Source organism: Aplidium turbinatum, chromosome 2 (genome assembly GCF_918807975.1).
Source record: "Aplidium turbinatum chromosome 2, kaAplTurb1.1, whole genome shotgun sequence".
Taxonomy (NCBI): Eukaryota; Metazoa; Chordata; class Ascidiacea; order Aplousobranchia; family Polyclinidae; genus Aplidium; species Aplidium turbinatum.
In genome coordinates this window covers 13,325,210-13,348,840 of record NC_137473.1, presented here as the reverse complement: position 1 = coordinate 13,348,840, position 23,631 = coordinate 13,325,210, and the positions used below count along the sequence as shown (strand labels likewise).

The 23,631-nt window shown below is 36.4% G+C and overlaps 1 protein-coding gene across 1 annotated transcript in view; it reads left to right on the top strand.

Annotated features, from left to right (window-relative positions):
• Positions 1-3,797: 3,797 nt before the first annotated feature.
• Positions 3,798-23,631, top strand: part of LOC145788338 (plexin-A4-like) — a 43,946-nt gene continuing 24,112 nt past the window's right edge. The window contains exons 1-7 of the mRNA XM_082600116.1: positions 3,798-5,024; positions 7,224-7,421; positions 8,169-8,458; positions 9,089-9,221; positions 11,397-11,577; positions 12,490-12,595; positions 13,039-13,150. Coding sequence (XP_082456242.1) covers positions 3,798-5,024; positions 7,224-7,421; positions 8,169-8,458; positions 9,089-9,221; positions 11,397-11,577; positions 12,490-12,595; positions 13,039-13,150 — 2,247 coding nt within the window. The remainder of the gene's footprint in view (positions 5,025-7,223; positions 7,422-8,168; positions 8,459-9,088; positions 9,222-11,396; positions 11,578-12,489; positions 12,596-13,038; positions 13,151-23,631) is intronic.

Genomic DNA, 23,631 nt, shown 5'->3' with positions numbered 1-23,631 from the left:
ACTCATCATACACAGCCCAGATAGCCTGTCGTCAGACATGGTTGATCTAAGCCATGTTTTGACCCGCCTCATTGTGCTGAATGATCTTTCTACCGTACAAGTACAGTAGTGGCAGGGAGGGTCAGTAATGTTATCATCGCTTGACGTACAGCTGGAAAAAGTTCCATATTTTTCACCAACTCCACACATTTCAATTCTTTCTGGTCTTCGGACTGAGGAAATTTTCCTTTTATGGTTATGTCATACCACGACATGGCGTCCTGCTGAAAATTGTCAAAGTTGTAGAATTGGTGTATGGTTTTGACCAGGGCTTTGTAGTCTGAACGGTAAAATTCCTCCATCTGCGCTGGATGCAGTCGGTATAACATGAATGCCGGCATGTTCGTCTCTGAGAAGCGGCTTTTCAGAGACTGGATTAAAGAGTCCATGTAAGGAACATAAATGGATCGGCGATAGTATTCCTCACTGGTGCCACCAGTATTTGCTTTGAATACTTGACGGACACATTGCCGTGGGACAGATATGGTGACACCGATTTCTTCGGCTGCTGACTTCAATGCCGCTGTATAAATGTTTTCTGTAAAAAGTGTTTCTGCATTTTGCCGATGATCACAAAACATTGATACGAGTTTGTCAATGTGCTTCTTGACACCTAACATGTTCAGTTGGACTGCCTTGAAGGGCTTGGGTGACAGGCTCCAAAACCTATAGCGTTACTACAAAAGTAGCGGTTCCAGAAGCGGTCCGCAGCTGGTGTGCGGTCTGCCGTCCCTTTGCATTCGATTCGTGCTGCGCTAAATTCTCCAACTGCCTGTGAATTTCGGTGAAATTTTCCGCAAAGAGTCTTATACTTTTATATTTCGCGCTCCACCTTGTTTCACATAACAGTGGCGTGTTTGGTATTAGGCATCTTCGTTTCGGGCTCTCTCTAAAAAGATTTATTATAGCCTTCACTGTTCCAATAGTGTTCCGTACATCCGAAACTGCATTCAGATTGTTGACCATGAGCTTAAGGCGATGGGCTGAACAGTGGACAAATACTGCCAACGGATACTCGCTTCTAATACGTGCCTGCGTACTCCATTTTCTTTGCCTGCCATAGTGGAGCATCCATCGTATCCTTGACCACGTAGTTTATTTAAATTTAGATCGTACTTATTACACTGATTTATTGTCCCTGCAATCGTTTCTGCGTCCATTTCGTTCAGTGACTCAAAACCAAGAAACTCTTCTCGAATGACGAGATTTTTTTCGTCGAAAAACCTCACTCCATTAGCCAGTTGTTCTTTTCCTGAAATGTCAGCGGTCTCATCCGCTAAGATTGAGAAGCCAACGGAATTGTTTGCTTCAGTAACAATTTCATCTCTAAATAACCGTTTCTTCACACAAACTTATCATCTCGTTTTGTACGGTATACGAGCCGATGTATACTTAGCATTGTCACTTGCGTGCTCCATGTGATCTTTCAAAATTCCATCACCAGCTTCAATTCTAAAACTTAATAAATCATTCAGATTACCAGACTTGGAATCCTTGATGGTGAAAGTGAACCCACCTTGACCCCCCCTAACCGAAAACCTGCGGACGCCCATGGCGCTACGTATCATTTGCCGACTGTCTTCTGTAGCTCATTGTACCAGCTGCACTACAAAACTTTCCACAATTTTAAAAAGAACCACATGTTTAACGCGCTACAAACTACCGCCCTGGTAGTGTCATGAGAATAAGGCAATCGCTGCGAGCCTTCATATCCCCTTCTCTAGATATCCCTGGTGGTGCCTTTGTGATTAAAATGACTCACCTGAGAATCTGTGATTGACTGGAATGTTGGTTATCTTATATCAGAAGTAGTGTACTGGCAGGGGCAGTGCGATTTATATTTGGTAAAAAAAAACATGCAGAATGCTGTTTGTGTGAATCGTATTATTGCTAAATGCCAGTGAAAGGGTTGAGGGAATTTGTATTTTCTACCCTTAAAATTGTAGCGGTGAGTCGGTGACTAGGGCAGTTGTCGAACAGTCATTGCGTTGTTGGCTCATTCATTAGTTTGTACTGATGATGTAGCATGCTCATTTTAAAGTATAAGGCGCAATTGATAATAATCTATGCTTGTTCCTTTTTGCTGCTTTGACTGATTGTGGATTGTATCACCCCTATTTTTGCATATTTAAGGTGGATTATCAGATACCAATGTGAAAGTAGATGCAGTGCATCCAGACTTATCTTATCAAACTTGTAGTAAAAATAAGCTTTAAACACAAACAAAAGTTTTTTGACATAGGATGCAGTTATTACAAAAATTCATGTAAGAATCAACACTGATTTTCCAATGTACTGTATCTACACTCTTTACTGTAATTATGTTCTGTACCAGTGATACCTCATACTTATTCTTTAGCATTGTGATCATTCTAATGGAAAAGAAACAGCATAGCATGACTTGCTTACAGCGATTAATTTATCAAAGTGGTTATTTTTACCCGTGGACTTGCTGCCATGGTTACAATCAGGTGTTTACAGAGTTAGGATTAAAGTTAGGAAGGGTTAAGGTAGGGGTTAGAGTTAGAATAAGGTTAGGGTTTTGATCTTTGCCCAGCACTAAAAACAATTTTTGAAATACAAGTTTTTGCTTTCAACAGCTTTAAAATTTTCTGAAATTAGGGTAGAATTCTTTATCAACGCTATTGATAAGGCTATTACTATATGTTGTAAATATAGCCACAGCCTTAATTTATTGCTTGCTGCTGTTTTGAGTTGCTTTTCTTCAAAATATAAATTGATGTTTTGTGATTGTTGAATAAGGTAGGCTACCTTCTTCAATCTTCATTATTAACTTCATGCTTTTAAATGTTTTTTTTTTTTATTAGATCTAGGGTATGGTAGTTTATTATTTCTTGTACTGCATTTCAACAAGTTTATTTTGAAGTAGCACTAGAACCAAAAAATCTTCTGTTGTGTAGTTGTATTGCCTAAGTAATTATTTGTTTTATGCTGTCCTTACTATATGCAGAAGGCTACTGTAGAATGTAATATCATTTTATCATGTCATCTTGCTGCTCCTGAGTGTGTTGTGATCTTCATCCAACTCAAGACTAAATCATTAGGCTATGTTATTAAAGGATATAAACAAATATTTTAGAATGATATTATACATATATATACTATATATGTGATAGGCTAATATGCAAAGTGTAGTCAGTTGTACAATTTGTAATGTCTTTGAGTATTTGAGTATCATTTTTAAAACACAGAGTGAGTTCCGATTTATGTGATGGGTATAAAATTTATAAATGCTTTAAATTTTTTTCTGTTGAAGAAAGGAATGTTACAACTTGATTACTAACGGAGAAAATATAGATTTCATTATATTAAGCTTTCAGCTGTAATAAGAATAGGGTAGCCACTAGCCAGTTGTTTTCTCTTGCTTACCTTTTAATAACTATGTCCACCCAAATTATTGCACCTTGGGTGAAGGCCAGCAGTGTTTTTTAACAACCAACTTAAGTTGGGTTTTGAGCTAGGTTTGCATTGGTAAGGGCATTATCTGCTGCATATTGGAGTACTTAGCCTAGTTCTGCTAACATTGACAATCTTCGTTTTAGAATTTAACTGGTAATCTGTTTCTACAGAAACTGCCATTGTTTGTTAACAAAATCAACAATTGTTAGAACATTTGGAGATGTCATTGTTTTTGGGCAATAACCTTAATAGCTGAATATCAGCTAAGCTTACTTGCTGCAATCAAGAATCGTTTGTGTTTTTAAACAGAAAGGATTGAAAGATCATATTTAGAAAATATGACAAGCAGATCTTCTCAAAGGCTTACTCCAACTAGATGCTTTGGCACTTTGATATTATGTTTATGTTATCAACTGTGTAACAGCCAAGTTGCTGAGATTTATAAAAGAGTAGAGTTTAAAGCTGAGTTTTCTGACACCAAATCAGACATTTTTGAATTTGTCAACATTGCCATTGAGCAACGAACTAATGGACATATATACATTGGTGCTCGTAACAGACTGTACCAGCTTGATAGCAGATTAAGAAATTATTTTTTACCAATTGTTACTGGCCCGGTGAAAGACAACATTGCCTGCAAATGTGAACGGGATGGTCTGACAGATAATGTCAATAAACTTTTGTTGGTTGATGCTGACAACAATCGAATCATATCCTGTGGAAGTGTAGAACAGGGAGTTTGTGAATTAAGACAGATGGGACAATTACAAAAAATATTGCGCAACAGCACTATGAGCATCGGACGTTCTTCTCAAGATGTTACTGCCAAAGAATACTTAAGCACTGTTGGTTACATAGACACCACACAGAATGGAAAGACCTACTTGTTTGTAGGATCATCCAAAACTACACAAGATGAACTAGCATTAAAAGATACATTTGACTCATCATTTTACACATTATCTAAACGCTACCTGCCTCGGGATAACTTAAATAATGAAATGTTTACAGTTTATCTGAATGAAGCAGGCAGTGATGTTGGAATACGAATGAAAGATGCTGGTTTTGCTGATAATAATTTTCGTGTTAATTTCATCGGTGGATTTTCTAGTGGTATCACAGTTTATTTTGTTTTAACACACTCGGCAACAAAAGATGATGGAACTTTTATAAGAGGTGATCACACCACATATATCAGTCAGTTTTGTATGGAGCAATCCACTTATGAAATTCATTCCTATTTGGAATTACCTTTGGAGTGTAATGTGCAAGGGATTAGATACACCAGAGCTGTAGCTTCAAGGAAATCTGTCGTTGGATCTATACTAGAGACTAACTTAGGTTTGCAATCCCCTACAAATCGTGGAAAATCTAAAGATGTTGTTTTTATCTCCTTTGTGCAGTCAAATGGACGGTCTGGAAGCGCAGTGTGTATGTTCACACTTGCTGATATTGAAAGTCGATTCTTGGCATTGGTAAGCCGTTGCATGAAAAATGGAAGAGGACGTGTACCCAAACCCATTTCTTGGATAAAGAGGTTAGATACCAGCAACTGTGGATTGGGGGTAAGTTGACAATTGTGTGATTTTTTATTTTTTTTGCTATTATTGAAGCTTTATTTGTTTATTGACAAGTGTTTGGTCAAGGAACATCACATTATGGGGCACAAAGCTTCGTTATGCTGGCCACATTAGATGGGTGAATTTTCAATTTGGCATTTTTTGTGCATTGCTACAAGTGTGCTTTCAACAACAACAACAAAAATAATTTGAAGCCAACTTTATGAAATCTTATATGATGTAGTTTCGCATTTGCTTGAACTAAAATTTCTAGTTCACTAGCACAAGCTTTCTGACTTGTATCTGGTCTTTGCTTGTGTCATACAGCTTTTGCCAAAACCAAAGTATCATATCCAATAGGAACGTTTTCTAGCCTCCAGAAAAATAGATATTAGTTTATTTTCAAGATTGTAATTTAAGTTCAGTTCAGTTTATTTTTTGTTTTGTTGGCGAAAAAAAAAGACACAAAAAGCAAAAACACAATAAACACAAATAATTCGCGCAACAAGGATGGCAGCGAAAGACCAAAAGGTCACCAAAGTCAGCTGCCACCCAAACATTTAAACAAAAGACCCAAAATTAAGAACATTAACACATACGGTATATAATAAATAGCACAATACCAGCACTTTAATTTGTAAAAATTAACAATGGAATTAACAATACATTAACAATGGAATAACACAGGGCAACATAAAAAAAATATTGTGAAGAGAAATAAGCGGATGATACGTTTCAGGAGTGATCATTGTACAAATTCTTTAATAAACATTTATATTTAAATTTAAAAACATTGTAAGACTTTTCTTTTATTTCTTTTGGTACTTGATTCCATAGTTTCACTCCATTAAAACATAGCATCTTCTTACCAGAGTTTGACGTTGTAGAAGGCAAATATAAATCATTTTTTTGGTTCTGACGGGTTAAGGGGGCAGTTCTACTTAGAAAAAAAAAATTTCAAATTTTTTTTATTTTGTTGATATCATATATATTGGAAATTTATCGTAGATTCCGAATATGCAGTCAGTTTTTACCTATTTTCCCTCATTAGGCTTCAAACGGAAGGTTTTCTGAACGCTCCTCAGTTTAAAATGTGAATAAAAATTTGCATTTTTGTGAGAATGTTAGTTGCAAGATATTTTGTATTTTCCCTTACTAAATCTAATAATGAATAAGCTATATAGCGCCACCTTTTCATAACTCAGTATTTTGTTCATTATGTATATTTTAGTTGTTGTGAATGGACATAGAAAAAAAAAAGTCACATTTAAAGTCAAAGGCATAAATTTACCTAATTCTATTTTTAAAATGATGTTTTTGTGCACTAAAAATGTTTCTTCTAGAAGCTTGCTTGTCAGAATTGGCTAAAATTTTTAACAGATGTACGGTAGGCCCTTACGGACATAATGATTAAGTTTTGTTTAAATATTCAGAGTATACAATAAATATTTTATTACCAAATCCTGAAGTCAAATTTGCTCTCGATGCATAGCAATTATGAAATTTTTTATATATATATAAAAAAATAAAAGAGTTAAAAGAAATCCCCTTTATCAATTCATGGCTAGGATACCCTACTGGATCACCATGCAGTTTGAAGTCCCTACCTCTTGCCATTTTCAAGTTTTTAGGGCTGCAATGGAGACAATCGGTTGATTTTATGTACAAATTCAAAATGGTATAAACCCTTAATGGATTGCCCCAGCTTAACAAAGTAAATATTTTTGGATAGCTTGTTTCCTCCTTTTTTCAGCAATATATGGTTTGTGGGTGAACTTTTGTGTGTAGATTGTTATTTATGTCAAGTACGAAAAATGCGATTCTAAGTAGAACTGCCCCCTTAAATATCACCAGGAATTTCAACATCTATTGCTGTTTGTTTATTGATACATTTTGAAATGATTGTGATAAATACCAGCATCACACTTGATTGATTGAATCTTTATCCTCGGACTGGGAAAGCTTCTTGCAGAGCTTAATCCTGGCGGTTTCGCATACTTGTAGAGGCTTTGAACCACTGACAGAGGCCCGGTCACCGAGATTAACAGAGTGAAGTTTCCGATTGTTGAAGTTAACCTGACTATTAGTTTGCAATCAATATGCCCCAACTGAAGGCCACTTTCTTGCTGATGTTATCTTTGTAGCAATTATGTAGTTGTAGATTTTTTTATATGTTTATATAATATTTGTGATGTTGCATTACAGCAATTTACACCAAAAGATATTGTCTGTGTCAATAAGGACATGCTGGAGATTATTCACCATTTGCAAGATGATGTGTTGTCTAAAAATGCTGTTTTCATGACAAGTGATACTACTATAACTGCAATAGAGATCACACAAGACAAGGAAAATAAACACACTGTGGGATTTTTTGGAACTGAAAGTGGGAAAATGTTGAAGGTGAATTCAATTTATAACTCTTGAATATTTGATTATTTTATAAACCGAATATATATAATACATGAATAATTTTCAAGTTTGTTGTGTGCGAAAGTTATGTCGAAGATGTTCTGTGCAATGTAATAAATTTAAATAGTGAGCAATTTAAATCTGGTGTCCCCAACTACTGGGTTGCATAAAGGTTGCTGCCAAGTCTTGAGAACAATCGGTCAAAATGGCCGTGAAGAGTGCGACTTGGTTGAAAGTATGTTCTTAGCCATGGAATAAATTGATTGCAGTGAAAACAATTGCAACAATGCATTTCATATGTACAAATGGGGTCTGCTACTATTCGTTGGATCCGATTCGGTGAGTTCCTAACCTCTAACTTAACCCTAAAACGGCAATGATAATTAGGCTACGGTACCCGTTAATTAAAAAAAAAAAATTGAAAAAATCACCGAATAGGGATCGGACTCACCGAATCGGTTCTGTGCTTATGAAAGCCTAACCAGCAGGCAACTGGCAGCGTAAAATGCATTAAACTGCTGTTAAAAATTACACCAATAAGTAGCCTTGATGTCAAACTAAGTTTTTCCCCAGTCTCCGGCGCTATTTTCAATTCAAAGCCTGTCCTTGAGTGAAAAAAGGCCGGAGACCGTTGATTCAAATAACAATTGTCTTTAATAATAATAATAAAAAACAAAAAGCAGGAAATTATTCATTGTAATTGTTTCCTTTATTGTTTTGACACTTTTTTCGAAACAGGTTCGACTCAATGCGAACAGAATGGACAGTCAAACTAACGTCCATTACGAAACTGTGGTCATCACCCCTTCTGTTGATGTGCCGATAAGTGGTTCAGGGGGTTACACTTTGTCCACTGTTAAGACTATACGTCTCAGCTATGAAGATAACACAGGTCCTCAACGTTTGTATGCCATGACACCCCGGGTCATTGTTGGTCTTCCTCTATACAACTGCTCCAAATATAAAGATTGCGAATCATGTTTAGCTACCAAAGATCCGTTTTGTGGATGGTGTACTTTGGAGAACAAGTAAATTACATTTCATTTTGATAGCAATTAGTTTTTGTCTGAAAGCATTGTTTTGAAATCTTCGATTTTCGCACTAATGTTCGTAATGTGTTTAGTTACCTTGTGTTGATAAGTCATAAGCTTTGCATCTCTGTCTTGTCTTCAAAACTTACGAAAACGAAAAACATCCGCTCAATATTACTTTTGTCAGCCTTTTGGTCGCTTTCCAACCTATTTCAGAGTTGTGATGTTTTTGGCCGCGGAATTCATTGTTGACTTGCAGCACTAATTGAAATGTGGCAATATCAACTCTATGAAGCATTTGTTTTTCTATTACTTTACTCAAAAAAGTTACTCTCAATAAATTTGTCTTTTTCTGGTGGAAGCCATCTACTCAAATGCCAGTTAAGGATACAAGTTAACAATACTTAAACACTATACCGCAGCTTACTTCAACTTTACACATAGAAGTGGTGGGCAGAAAGCACAATGTAATAAATTTTGCTTTTGCATGTTGTGCACTATTGCAAAGACCACTTCAATCCGCCAATTTTTGCCAGCACTATCCACAGAACCCCCCAACCTTTAACCGAAATCAACATTACCAGCAGTACTACTAGTCCACTATTCTACAAATCTAATCATTTCCAGGTGCACTTCTTCAGGAGATTGTGAACGTTCTGTGGCAGAAACGTCTCACTGGTTTATCAAGAGTGGAGGAAGCTGTCCTCGCTTGGAATCTAACGATCCATTAACCCTCACAGCATCAGACTCACAGAAAAAGGTTTGTTTTTTATAGAATCTCTAAAATTGAAACTCCTCAACATAATCAGTGGTCACAACAGACTTTTAAAAGGTTTTCGAATTTTTTTGTTTATCATAAACATTTTCAAAGCATTTTATTAAGAACATTTCCACTCATTGAAATGCAAGTGATTGGAGTACACGTGGTAATATGACTTTGATGTTTTTTTCTATCTGAGCTGAGGCAATCTTTCTCAAAATTACTGTATTGCTTTACGTGTGTGTTGCTTCTGTTCAATATGGGTGCTGGCTTTATAGTAATCACCAATCAGTATTTTTTAAACTGCGACTTCTCGAGAATAAGAAAAAAAGATGATATCGAAAGCTTATTTTTCATGCTACTATAAATCAAAACTACAATTTGTATGGAGCCAAGGCACCCTGCCTTGTCCAATGTCCATATGCTTACCTCTTTGCGTGTAAACTTTAGCGAAGGTTTACGTTAAACTTAAAACTCAAGATTTTTACCTCCAAACTTTTTAAGTTGTTGGCCACGAAATTAGGTGTCACGTAAATGTGTTTTTGGATTTTCTTCACTTGCGACGGTTGCTTATCGGTCTCACCGCACTTGACTGTCACAATCTGATAGAGATTTTGTGCCTAGTCGACACTTGAAACTATTTTAATCGGTTTTGTGTGAACCGTGGGTGGTAAAGCAAAACATCTTTTCAGCTTTTGGTCTTGTGAACCAATATTGTTATGCGGGTCGTTGATATCACACTATTTGTGACACTGACATAGTTGTTGGTCTGCTGATTGATTTCACTACCCTGGCAGCACGGCCATTTTTTACATTGATGCAACGTCTGCAAACGTTAAATCAATGTAAAAAGCGGTTGATTTGCTTTCTTGCTAGTTGCCCTACAAGCAACCCCCACCCATAGCATGCAATCAGTTACATCAGGGGAGACTTAGTGACGTCAGGGGAGACTTAGTGACTCTAGGGAGACTTAGTGACGTCTGGGAACGTTCAAAAGGCAATTTTCTCTGCACTGAGAGTGACTTGAACTAATATTTACAAAGCAAATAACCAAAAGACTATTCGCAATACATCTAATTACAACAGTTCTTGGTTTCTTCTGGTAACAAACGGCAAGGCTACCATGTACTTTCATAAAATTATAGCGGTTTGGTTGATAAAATTGTCAAAAAAATATTACAAAGCTAAAGAATCAAAGAATCGATATTCGCTATCTATTTTGCTAAGGTCAAATTGCATCTTTAACTGATCTTGTGTGAATCGAAAAAAAAGAGCCATACGTCACGAATTTGACTCCGCACCAAAATCCAGTTCATAGGCTTAATTGAAAGTTGATTGTAGTCCTATGATGCTCCTTAAAAATGTCAGTTTTGCGTCACAATTACTGGCGACTTCACCGGGATTGGCGGTAATTAGTTTAACTGAATTGCCTCGTGGAACACATTTGCCGGCCTATAAATCATCTTTTACCTTGATGTAAAGTGTGCAAGCATTGAATCAATGTCAAACTACTGATTTTCTGGGTGGGACTGAAAGAAAACAACCTTGTTTTGACGTTTAGGAGTTCTCCTTCACAACCACTTCAAACGCTAATATGTAACAAAGCGAAACCGGTATGCATACGTCATTGTTAAAGAAAGAATTTCATTTCTCTCTGTCTACATGCCTCAGTAATTACAAAAATGAAGCCCCTGTTTACGATATGCCGCAGGACATGTTGCCGCTTGAGTTACAGGACGTTTCTTGTGCATTCTAACTTAAGCTTGTAAAAAATGCCGAAGAACAATACAACAGAAGCGTCACATTCTGTCACAGAAGAATTGTGACCGTTTTTGCGACTTGGCATTTGTGAATTTTCTGTTACTTGTTTTTTTTATAACTTAACCCATTTTATTATATTAATTTAGTTTATTAACAATTTTCTGAAATAAAACTTAGCCTGTCAATACTTTTTTAAGTATCTTTTTTTACATTATCTTGACGTTAACAAGCGATGGATTGTCCAGCGCGGAAAATAATCCTTGTTAGAAAAATAATTCTATTCAGGTTGTGATTTTTAGCTCAGAGGGTTCAACAGACTTGAATCTTAAGCTTGATTATTGAAACTTGATTTGCATTGTTCATTTCGGTTGTAACGTTCCGCATTCCAGTCATCAAACTCAAACTTTTTTTTAGCTTTTTCTGAAAGGCTACAACATTCCTTACTTGAGGAACGGATATTTTTGTTCTTTTGGAGACTTTTATAGCCCCAGAGCCACAAACATACAAAAACTGAATAACGAGCAAGGCTCCCCCCTCCGAGTCCAGTGCGTGTCACCTCCAAAGAATCTAATTCCAGACTTTCTTCCTGGAGAAGGTACGTTTCTTTTAATTACACAAAAGGTCCACTTTTTCAAAATCGTATTATTTCAGTGCTGTATTAACGCAACGTCCTCTAACTCGTTTTTATGGCGTTTGGAAGCGGCTGCATTCGCTTGACGTTGATTCTAACGCTAACGTAATGCATTAAAACTTCTCAAAGCCATGTTTTATCTCAAACTAAATGCGACTTTTCGTGTCATCAGCTTTACGTAATGCGATGTTGTTCATCATTATTATGTTTCTGGGGAGAAGTGACTAACAACGTGTTTCTTGGTGGTAGTTAAAATAGCAGTCAATTAAACTTGAACCAAAAAACACACGTTCCATTAAGTTGAGAAACAATTTTGCTAATAAGCGCCCTACCTATGAAGAACACTGTAGTTTACACCAATAAATAAGCTGCTCTCTGCAACAGACATGGCGACTAATTCAATGTTACCGAAACTACCTATGTGAAAGTTTGTTTCTAATCACTGGCATTATGCACGTTATTTTCAAACGCTTTATTTAGCTTGAAATCTTGTTTTTAAGAAGGCTGCGAATTATCGAGGTGAAGTGAAAAGTAGCTTAAAATGTTAAAAATCAAATTAGAAGCAATTTACAAAATAAGCTTGATTAGTTGAATTTTACATCTTATTACATTTGTGCTCTTTGTTATTGCTTGTTGTTCATCAAAGATTATGCTCGAACGTTCCAACGTTTGTTTTTGTATATTTAGGTTTAAAATCAATAACCCAGACAGCAAAATCAGCCATTTTTACATTGATTTAAGACTTTGAATCCATGTAAAAATGACGGATTTTTGCTGTCTTCGAATAAATGCCACCAGTTTAAAATATTCTATTGGCTTGTCATCAAAAACTTATGTGAGCCAGCATTTGCTTGTGACACTTTGCCATTGTTTCAGGCCATCTTACTGTACCATTGTCCCTCCAATATCAATCGAGTGGCTCTGCAAAAACGACGATTGTCAGCACCGATTTCTCATTTTACCAGTGTTCCGTCTACACGTCGTAAGTACTACAAGCCAGTGTTGCCATTTGCTTATAATCAGACATGAATTTTTTTTTTGTCAAAAAATCCTTCTGTGGTCGAGTATTTTTTGCTAAAATTTCAACTGCAATAAAATGCTATCGTTCACAAAAACATAAATAGGGCAACCGGCAATACTTTTTCAACCAAGCCTCAGTATCAAATGCGTCACTTTGCTGTTTCTTATAAACATCTCAAGTATGTAAGTAGCAAGTGCATTATCTTCCGCATGTTTAATCACACAACAAAAAGCCGCATGTGTGTGGTTTGTTTAAGCTTATTATCCCAGATAAGAAAATCCACATTTTGACATTGATTCAACGTTTACAGACGTTGAGTCAATGTCGAAATGGCGAATTTTCCTATCTCGGATTAAGCTACAATACAATAGGAAAGTTGAAAATGATCGGGAATGTTATTCCAGATGCATGTCCTGCGTCAATTCTACATTCAGTTGTGCGTGGTGCCTGACCGATAACATCTGCACTCACCAGTCCAGCTCCTACTGTCCACAGACCAACGCCAATGTGTCCGATGTAAGTCTGTAATTAAACTAACATTTAGGTTGGCATGCGCGGTAGATTTCACTTTTGCTAAATTCCACTGTTCTGACTTTGATATTAGTAGTGTGTGTTGGTGTAATCATGTTAAAGTTGATATTAAATCTTTACTAATTTCCATGTAGCGTACACAAAACCAAAAGGTTTTAAAAGACCCTTTTCCGTTTTTTGTTAAGGTGACTCAGTGAGATAAACACAAAGTCTGTGGCATAGATTTTTTGATGTTTTTCTGTACCTCATTACAATTTGAGTGTTTGTTTGGGCGATTGTCTTGCCAAGAATCATTAAATTAAGCTTTTAATCTTTTCTGTGCTGTTCGTGCAACAAATCCTATGTCACACGACCCACAATTGATTTTAAAAGGGCAAACAATGTCGAAAAGATGTCATACATACTCATATGTCAATATTGATTTTTACGTGTTGTGCAATAGCTGTCTGAGAAATCCTTCGCTCGGGTGGTTTCAGTCAGTGCTTGCTAAGTATTGCCATCGTTTTATCGATGTTGGTACAGGTAATCGAAGTCACTGAAGTGTGATTTGTTGTTAATAGATTATTTTCGTGAATATGCAATTGTAAATATAGTGGTTACTACTTACTACTGTAGGAAGCTTTACGCTTCACTCATAGTTGGTGTCGGTGATACTAGCATTTGTAAAATGCTATCTTTTATTGATTTCATAAATATACTCACAATAATAGTGAGTGTTTTAGAAGATGTCTTGTAATTTTCTGTTACTTTTCTTGCTGATGATTGTCTTCTGTTCTGAGTTCCCAATGAACTGAGAAAATATTTTTATCACTGGTTTTCATCTTTGAAAACCACTTTCTCATTTCATTATGCCATGGTGTTGTGCGCAAACTCGGTTTTCGTTGAGTTCTATGTAATATCAACAAAATTTTCCTGTGTGCATTGAAAACATATCCTAGTCCAGAAATCAGTCTTTTTTAACGTCTTTTTTATTGTTTTAACGTCTGCATACATTGATTCAATGCAAAAAAGGACTTAGCTTTTGGCTAGCCTTTGGACTTGGTTTGCTGGTGTAAACAAGGTAGCTTTGCTGTGTGACGTCATGGAAAAGGCGGGAAAACTGTGATTTGTGTTGCGGATGTTTGTGACAGAGCTTACTTTCATTTGGCTGAGGCTTTTTGTGATGAAACACAGAATGAAGATCTAATTACGCCCCTGTTTCATCTATCAGAACACATGTTCTTTTTCATTGTTTCTACGTCGCTAAACGTAGTAAGAATGACAACTTCTGGCCGAGTATCTGGCACTTGACGCGTGTATACTATAATTGTTCAGAACTGACTCAGGCATTAGCACTAAAGACACTTTTCAGATACTTCTAATCGCTTTAAATGAGACTTCAATAGCTTTTGTGTGATGTTTTTTGAGGCTGGCATATGAAAAGTGTTTGAATTACTTTTTGAAAAGCTTTTTTTTTGCGAAATTCAAACACATTTTGTGAATGTACACAGACGATCTAATAAGCAAAGTGCGCGTTTCAAACCATAGGTTAACTTAAGTGCTGGATTTGTTTTCCCCAACAGGTTTTGTAAACGTGGGAGAGCGATTTCTTGTTATCGATTGATGGACTGTCCATGCCTTTGTCTGCTGTGGTCATTTCAAGTTATATTCTTAATTTATTGCTTTTCGAAAAGTTTACTCGATCTTATCCGTTGGCCTTTTCTTACATTGATGAAGCAATATTTAGTACTCCGAGTTGAATATTCCCAAAACCAATAAAATTTCTTGCTGTAGCTAAAGCTACACTCACTGACAAAAGTCACTAGCAAGCAGTTAAAGCAGGGGTGTGCAACCTTTATTACAGGAGGGCCAGATATAAATAACTGGGTGAAACCGCGGGCCGCACGTTTATTTAACATATGATTTCTAGTAGTTGCAGGCACAAAAAAGTAGTTTTTTTTTGTTATTCATGTTATTCGTATGGCGTTATTAGGGGTTATCTCTTTGCAGAAATAATAAGTTAAGACGCATAAATTTCTGAAGAAAACCGCTATTCAAAGTAATTGTCACACTGACTTTAAACGAGTTCAGTGAGAAATTTTCAGCTGGCTTCTTTTCCCGACTGCTTTTCCCAATTTACTTTAATGGAAGTGCTCGCAATGCGAAGTCCATATTCCAAGTTTTCGTCTGTCAGCATCGACCAATAGGGAGATTTCATGACGCCCATTTTAGAAAAAAATTGTTCGCACAAATACGTTGAGCCAAAAAGAGCCATTTTTGAAGCCATGATTTTTTTCAAATGAAGAAAATCATCTTGGTTGAGATGTTTTTGGTAAAAATCGCCAAGATTCATTTCTAAATAATTTGCTTTTAAATCCGTTTTCTCTTGAAGATCAATCAGTTCATGTTGGATATCAGCTGGTGCTTTGTCAATGTCTGCGTTGAATGGCAAAGAGAATCAATGTATCAAACAAATGTTCATGAGATTTAAAGTCCTTGAAACAGCCATAAAACCATACAACAATTTTTCAAGTTGGTCTGAAAATGCAGTTTTCTTCTCAGGATGCATTCCATAGTCTCTCAAAGTTAGAAAGTGGAAAAGATTTTCTGTCTGTATGTGAGCTTTCCTAAGTCGTAATTTGTTCAATGTTCATAAAGCCTTTTATGTGACCATACATTTTTACGTTCCAAATGATTAAATACAATGGATTTGTGGTGGCCGGTAGGAGATTTCTAAAATGGTTAACAGAAGGTGCTAAAGCTACAGTACAATAATCCACTCCACAATGAATTGTTCACACGTAGGCCTACCAGACTAAACTAAATTATAAATACGTTTCGCGGGCCGCGCACAATTCAAAATTGGCACATCTTCGCGGGCCACACAATTTTTCTTTGCGGGCCGCATTTGGCCCGCGGGCCGCACGTTGCACACCCCTGAGTTAAAGAATGCAGGATGTGCCCAGTAAATAGCCCCGTTCAGTAATTTCTTGAAAATTTTGCTTGGGTTAAATATCTTCTTCTAACTGCACTTCAACCCTTTTTGACCACAAATTAACAACTGCTCGAAATAACTTGACAGCTAAACCTTTTCTAGTCTAACTTCACTGGCAAAGATGATTTTTATTTTTTTAACCAGTTTTCAACAATGATTCACTGTAGTGTCTAGCAACGTTTAATCAACATCTAAAGTAGTAAAGTATTGACCTGCGCGTCGCCTGATATCCTCACATCATCATGTGTGACCGTGTGCGCTTTTTCCCAGCGACCGAAATGTGACGTTTTCGCATCTCTTTAACGTCGCTTTACGGTACCTTTGCTGGCGTGGTGTTCTTTGAACGCAGCGTGCTGGTCTTGAGTTCATGGAGATAGTTTACGTAACTGGCAATTCACTCGCGTTGTGGTTTGTGATGGAATGTTAAACATTTCACAGGAGAGCAGTGTGCCCAATATGACTGAACAGATGCATTGTTCGAAGCGGAAAGGTTAACCGGCCTGGTCAATTTAATAAAAAATAACATAGCTCAGAATGTAGGTACTAAACTCATGTTCAGCAAACGTTTCATAAACTAGACTGTCTTTGTTGCCATTGAATGAAAGCAATGCCCTGGTGCAGCTAAGTTTTGTGTGACGCAACTTTGTTTAAACCTTAATCGCAGGGATAGCCCACATTGTTCTTTTTTGAAACTTTATCAACCATTGAGTTTCCTACTTTTATCACGCATTGTTTTCGTGTAGGATTTATTTCAATGTCACATAATTTCAACAACAAATCTGAATTCTTCAGATCACCCCAATCCCAAATGAGCACCCTAAAATTGAACCTTATCAGCTATTTTTAGGTCAGAATGTGTCCATTTATCAAGCAGTCGACCATTTGAGCTTTAGTAAATCTCTGCATTAATATAGGTGAAATTACACCCTCTACCCAAAAGGTAAATTTCACCCGTCGCAAATGCTTGTCAAGGTAGATGATGTTTTTTTTTCGGAATGGCCCGTTTCGGTGAGTCCGATTCCCTATTCGGTGATTTTTTGATTTTTTTTTTAAATTAACGGGTACCGTAGCCTAATTATTATTGCCGTTTTAGGGTTAGGGGTTAGGAACCAGTGTTGTACGTTGACGCCGTCAATTTGACGGCGTCATTTGACGGCGTCAACTTTTTGTTGACGCTGAGGCTAGCGCCGTCAATTTATTTTTCAGTTGACGGAAGTGATAGCTCCGTCAACTATTTTGCCGATTTCAAGCGTCAAGCGCTATGCGTCATTTTTTATTTTCATGGAAAAAAAATGAAAAATCTCGTTTCACAATTAGAGTTTCACCTATGGTTTCACAATGTATTCTGGCCAGCGCGACTCATCCGAATTACCGGCTTTTGCGTTGGTTGGAATGGCTCCCTGGAATACACGCGGAAGAAGTTCGCCAAATGGTGATCAGTCTAGGGCCATTTTTATTTTGACCTAAAAAAAAAATTTTTTGACTTTACTTTTATCAAATTTTGACTTTATTTTGACCTAACGAAATTGCTTATTTGTAAAGGTCACATTTCTTCCTTGAATTGATACTAGTTATCCAAACATAATATTTTGTCGATTTCAGACCCAAACGTAATATTTTGTCGAAAAGTCAAGGTTTTTATGGATTATAAAAAGTGCGTCGTGTTTTTCGGCGATAGGAAAATCTCCACAAATCTGTCTAACTTTTGCTGAAGACGATTTAGCTTGGCTATTCCTAAAATCCAAACTGTTGATTTTCGAAAAGACTACGTTTGTGAAGATGGAGCTTTTTATAAAAAATATTTAAATACGCAACAATGAATAAACAATGGGCAATTTGCGATAAAAGGTACTGCTGATCCGTCAGCATTGTGACATATTTCCTGCTTTTATGGGTTAATATGGTTTAATTGCGTCGCAGTTCCTGATTTACAATGTTTCCACGAGGATTTTGACAAAAATTACTTTCAAGAAACACAAAAAGTTTGTCAAAAGCCATAATTTGACAAATTTTGACTTTATTGTCAATTTTGACTTTATTTTGACCTATAAACTTCTTAGAAACAGTCCCCTAGGTGCTAAAAATAACTTTATTCTTGGATTCGTGGATAGACGAGGTCCTTAAAAATTTTTGACATTATTGACTTTTGCGGGCCCTAGTGATCACCCATGTATTGAGAACGAGAGATCAGAGACAGAAAGCGAAAAATCCATGATCGGCTTCGCGGAACGTTGAAGATACTTTATTTCAAGAGCTTTATGCCTCTGAAAAGAGCGGTGTTGGTGCAGTGAACCTGGTTAAAAGATTTATACATGCTAAACTATCACAGCACGTTAGGAACAGTGATACCTTTCCGAGTAAACGTTTTCAATTTATTTTTGAAATACAACACACCAATACCAACCAGCGCTGCTGTGGAACGCATGTTTTCACTTGGAAAGGACAATAGCCTAGGCTATGCGCCCCAAACGCAGCAAATTGTCAGACAAACGTTTTGAAATGCTTGCTTTTTCTGTAAGGAAATAACTAATAGGCTAAGCAGCTCATTACAATACAGTCTCAAAACATAATATCTGCTCTTTATTTTTAGCTATTGTTAGCCTAAACTTGGTTGAAATATTTCCGTTTTATGAGACGCTGGCAAAAAATAGCGCTAGAAATTAGCGCTGACGCTGACGCAGTCAATTTCTTTAAGAGCTTACGCAGTACTTTACGCCGTAAAGTTTTTAGGCAATTCGCGCTGACGCTGACGCCGTCAACTTATTTCAATGACGCGTACAACACTGTTAGGAACTCACCGAATCGGACTCACCGAATAGTAGCAGACCCGTTTTTTTTTTATAAATAGAAGGGAAATATTGCATTGCACACTCAACATACCTTTGTTAACACTTAAAAATGAAAATAACAAAATGCTGTAACTTGTTACAACAAAATTTCTATTGGCATAGGCCTAAAGTAGTGAAAGATTAGAGTTACTTCATGATATGCTGTACTCTGATTGGATGCGGTCTGACCTCGTGCATGTTTTCGCCTTATAGTGCATTAACGTTACTAAATGTTATTTAATTAAAAATAAAACATTTTAATTCCCAGATAAAAGGAAGCAGTGGAAGTGTATATCATGTTCTTTGATGGCCCGTGTTTCAATTACATGTTTATCTTGTCGTGAAGTAGATAGAAAATAAGATACTAATTGCTACATGCAGCAGCTTGCCATCAGCGGTCTTGCTAACTGCGACTGTGTGTGGGACTTTATCAGTGAAAGGGTGTTCCCTGTTTTCTTTAGACCATGCAGTTTGTCAGACAAATGAAACTTTAGTTAATTTTTTATCACTTTTCGTTGAATTTGCGTTGAACTCATATCATGCAGCATTTGAGTTTGTGCATTTTTTTGTGGCCGTTTTGCTGATAAGTTATAGACTGGTGCATCATTACCTTGGGTGCACCTTGTAAGTTGTATGCGTTATTGTTTTTCACATGTAAAACAACGCTAAATGACAGATTTTTGATGCTGGAAAATTCTGAATGCCATTGTATTGTAGGCTGCTCTGCTTTCATGGACTCACACAGATAAACACACACATAGACTCATTGCTTAGACACACACACACACACAAATTCACACTGCTTCGAATATTTTACGTCTAGTGACGTCATTCATTTCCTTTTGTACACGTCGATCAGAGTTTTGCGAAATGAAATCGTTATGATATCTGACCGGTTTAAAACAAGCTTCCGTAGTTCATATCAGTCTTTGGCGATGCACTATCTAGCCGCTTGCTAACTGGGCGTTGGGAGAATTTTTGTTGTTGATTTTGTGTCCTCACAATGACTCTCCATCCTCATAATTCCAATTTCTTGACATGTCCTTCTTCTGAACCTCAGATTGACCTGTTTAAATTATCTACAATTGTACATAGGGTATTCAGGGATAAAAAGTGATTACGTTGATGATGTAATTCAAACGATGAAAACTGCCTTGTATAAATGGGAGCTGCTTTGTAGGTAGTACAAACTTTCGCTTTTACATCGTTAAAGCGATGTAAAAATTCAAACTTTTGCTGACTGGACTTGATTGTGTGATGATCACCAAGCTCTCAACAAATGGACACTTTTGAATTTTTTTGTAATGTAACGTTGGAGAACACTGCATCTACAAAAGTTTTAGCCAATTATAATGCCGAGACTCCTCTGAAACGGTCGTGCTGAAAGGTGCTTTTCCTGGACACCTGGTTGTGAAAACTATCAGTGTCACTTTATTCATCAGCATCGTCGGCTTATGAAAACATTGTTTTTTGTGTTTTTTTTAGCCTGAGATACCAAACGTTTTAATTTACTTTTGTAAACCGTTTGATTACGTTGGTCAACGTACAAAAGATGTACCGTATGCGAAAAGATTTTGATTTGCCCTTGATGTTAAGTTTCTCTACTTGTTGTAGTTTGTATAAGATTTTTGTGCTTGTCTATTGTAATATCTATAAATCATACTATTTGTATTACCCTGGTAGTAAAATTTTATCACCTTGTCATTTTGTATTATCATAGTTCCTTTGTTTTCATCTGCTTGAAATATGTTATCTCAAGTCTTTTATAATGTTGCAATCTCTACAGTAATGTGACTTATCCTATTCACTATGTTGAAAACTGTTTTTACACTGGTTTTCACTCAAATGTATGACGGTTGTTTAATTGTTTTTAATGTTTAAATTTGGTGCTCACCACATTACAAGGAACAAGGTGTTTTCGTATCAACAATCCACAAAGATGATGGCGAGAGCATTGGGACAAAGCGAAAGCTTGTGTAATATTGATTGTTATAGTATTTCACCATCTTTCTTGCGAAATCGCTTGCTGGTTTGACACCTGTCAGACGATATTTCATTTTCTTGATCATTCTTTGAGACACGATTAATGAATGGTTCGCGGAATGTCTAGCTTTGAAAGACTTGTGTAAGCCAAGAATAACAGTTATATGTACCCTTACAAAATTTAAGTTTATTTTCTTAGGCCTGAGTGGAGAATATCTGTTTATGAAGTTGTCTCCTTTAATTAACTGCGTGTTTTTCTAATCCGATGAACCTGTCGCGGCTTCCCGTCACGCCTCACTTCGCACTGACGTCGCTTTTATTTACTTGATGTCATCATGCGTTTGCCTTACTGCTTTATGCAAGTGCGTATTTTAAACGTCATTTAATGTACAGTATTAGTGTTACCTTTTCTACTGCTTCAAGGGTTTCTACTTCCGCTGCATGAAATGTTTTCAACTATGGAGTTCAAATATTTGTGGAAGGGAAAAAGTGGTACTTCAGGCGCTTGAGGCATGCAATACATAAGGAAAACTTTAAAAAAAACTCTTACGCCGCGTCTTTACCATTTTTTAACTAAAGATACAAAGTTGATTCGTTTTTGCATTTGATAGTATGCTTAGAGTATGACATTATGGTGCGCAGAACTAGATAGAACTATGTAACATTGCTCGATTTGAAAAGCAAAGTAAATTTGAACCAATGCAAACGAAAATCTTTGCTTTCATATACATTTTGGTAATGTTTTTAACAAATAATTTCTATGCTTAGTATTGCCCCAATAAGTGGCATTATCCTTGCTAATCTTCTGCTAAACCGGAATAGAGATTGTTTATTACATAATGTGTTAAGTCTTATTGATCATCCATTCACCAACAAACAGTGTTTAAATAAAGTGACTTGCGTTCTTCTGGTGACTGTATGCTACTAGGTTACCTCCAGATGTTAAGGATGATACCTAGCTTTTATTATCGACGTCTCAGTGTTTATGTTGCAAGTGATCTTTGGAATTTTATCGGTCCAGGATTACTGCAACATTTTTTTTATTTATATTGTCTTTCCATTGTCAACATTTATGTTTTTATAGCAAAACATATCAAATTTATGTTTTTCAATGTAATCTTTACGTAAGAATAACCCTATTGTTCGCTGAGTTAATTGCATCATAAATTTGTTTCCATGCGACAAGCAATTAACATTCTTTTTGTCAGCAAAAATCAAAAAGGAATTCGTTGTATTTGTAATAACCATCCGCATACCAGCAAGCTTTATATTCCACCATGGCATGATTCCACAGAAAACACAACTTTTGTTGAGTTAGGAGCAATTTCTAAAAAAAAAATTTCCAACAAAAGTTACCAGTTCCATTAATGTTATTCAAAACAAAAGTTAAAGTTAAAATATCTGTGCTTGTACCATGTCACGGCATAGTACATCCCCAGAATGACAAAATCAAACTGTCTGCTCTCTATTGACCTCTCAGTGCTGCTGTCGGAGAAATATCAAAACCCCGAGGCCTGGAAAAGGGGTCACCAGGCCTACAAATGAAGAGATATCTTTTGAAAACTTAATCATTCATACAACCAAATTTTGTTTCGTTTGGACGCAAAATATTTTCTTCACTTCAAGTTAAATTTCAAGATGAATATATTATTCAATTTCATTTGACTCAAATGTATTTGTATTGAACAGTTGAACACCACTATTGCATCCACACCTCTTGCGCTTCTATTCAAATGCTATTGTATTCCATGCCATCGAGCAAACAAACCCCCCACACAATTGTATTAGGTCAGATATTGATCTAGCATAATAATTTTAAGATTTTCAACCTACGCCGCTTGCATGTTGAGGACACGCCTGATTTGGTCAGACTTGTCACACCTGATTGAATATAAAGTATTTTTGAATTAGCTGAATGACTTTGTAGCTGACTTGCCAATAGCTTAGTTCTCAAACTATTGTCATGTTTTTTTCTCATTTTACGATGTTATTTTGACCGTGGAATTTTTTTGCATCACAAGACCAGATTGTGAATATGATTCAAATATAATTTGATAAGAGACTGAAGAAGCCGCCTTTACGGTTGCGAAAGCCTTACCAATAAATTATCATATTATAAAAGTTTCAACTGATTTTGTTTACTTATGTTTAATTGTTCGGTTGCATCCTTAATGAAGGATTTTTGTATAACTTTTCATCCTCAATAACATCGAGGAATCAACACAGAGGATGAAAAACATGAGCTCTTATTTCTTTAATTGTGAATATAACACCGTCTTTCATCTCATCAGTTGTAACCATGACCTACGGTGTAGTAAAAATGAAGTAATTTTTGTAGCTATTTTTTTGAGAAGAGTCTTTATGTTATGCATAGACATTAGACAGTAATTTTGCGGCTTTGCGTTCGTCTTTGCTGTGTTGCCCTGCCAGCATATCAGTATTTTTTTGTTTATTCATCGTTTGCAGACAGTCAGTTAATGAAATAAGAAGTGATTTGTCGACCGGGAATAGGTATGATTTTGCACTGCTTTTGCAGTTAAACTTATTAGAAGTAAGGGGAGAGCTTATTAAAATCTTTTTCAGTGTGCCCCTGAGCTAAACGTAGTAGATGCACTTGTTTTTTTTAGAATTATCGTTAATTACGATAGAAAACCAGTTTGTTTTACTACGACAAACAATTT